We start from the raw sequence: 814 nt of genomic DNA on the forward strand, positions 1-814 counted from the left end.
AAAAAAAAAAAACTTGTAAGATTTAAAAAACATCCTCCCGTTTCCCCCGACTCCCCCCCCCCTCGCACAACTCCCTCTTCCTCTCATCTTCCCACCCTTTCCTCCTTTCTTTCTTTCTTTCTTCCCATCTATCCTTCCTCCCATCCTCCCACCCTCCTCTCATCCCACCTTCCTATCCCCTCCCCCCCTCCTCTCATCTCTCCCTCCTCCCCTCTCCCCCTCCCATTCCCTCCTCTCTTCCCCTCTCACCTTTGGGCTTTCTTGTATCGTATTCCCCTCTCCCGCCATCATCTTTCTCTTCTCCCCTTCCTCCCTTCTTCCCAACTTCCCCTCCTCCATCCCACCTTCCTCTTCCCTCGTCCCCTCCTCCGTCTCTCCTCCCCTCCTCCCATCCCTTCAACCTCCCCCTCCTTCCACATTCCCCTCCTCCCCTTCCCTACCTCCCACCTTCCCTTCCCATCCCCTCCTCCCTTCCTCACTTCCTTCCCCTCCCCCCTCCCCATATCCCCTCCTCCTTCCCCCTCCCCATGCACTTCCTCCTGCCCCTCCTCCCTCCCCATATCCCCTCCCCCCTTCCCTCCCTTCCTCCTGCCCCTCCCCACGCCCTTCCCCCACTCTTACCTTAGGATTCCTCGTGCTCGTAGTCACCTGGAGATGCCTTCCCTTGGGCGAATGGTGGGCGACGCTGACTAAGGAGGCGTAAGAACGCGATCCCGAGGAATCCTTCAGTTCCGCGTCCAGCCTCAAGGACGAGACTTCGAGTTCCACCTCGACGTCCGCTGCAGAAGGAGAAGGTGGTTGAGGAATATTAGAT

At 58.4% G+C, this 814-nt stretch overlaps 1 protein-coding gene across 1 annotated transcript in view; it reads right to left on the bottom strand.

Moving 5' to 3' along the window:
• The window catches only part of LOC119592333 (CD109 antigen-like), a 56,360-nt gene that overhangs the window by 29,564 nt on the left and 25,982 nt on the right, over window positions 1-814 (bottom strand). Inside the window, exon 5 of the mRNA XM_037941160.1 lies at window positions 622-779. Coding sequence (XP_037797088.1) covers window positions 622-779 — 158 coding nt within the window. The remainder of the gene's footprint in view (window positions 1-621; window positions 780-814) is intronic.

This window comes from Penaeus monodon, chromosome 30 (assembly GCF_015228065.2).
Source record: "Penaeus monodon isolate SGIC_2016 chromosome 30, NSTDA_Pmon_1, whole genome shotgun sequence".
Lineage (NCBI taxonomy): Eukaryota > Metazoa > Arthropoda > Malacostraca > Decapoda > Penaeidae > Penaeus > Penaeus monodon.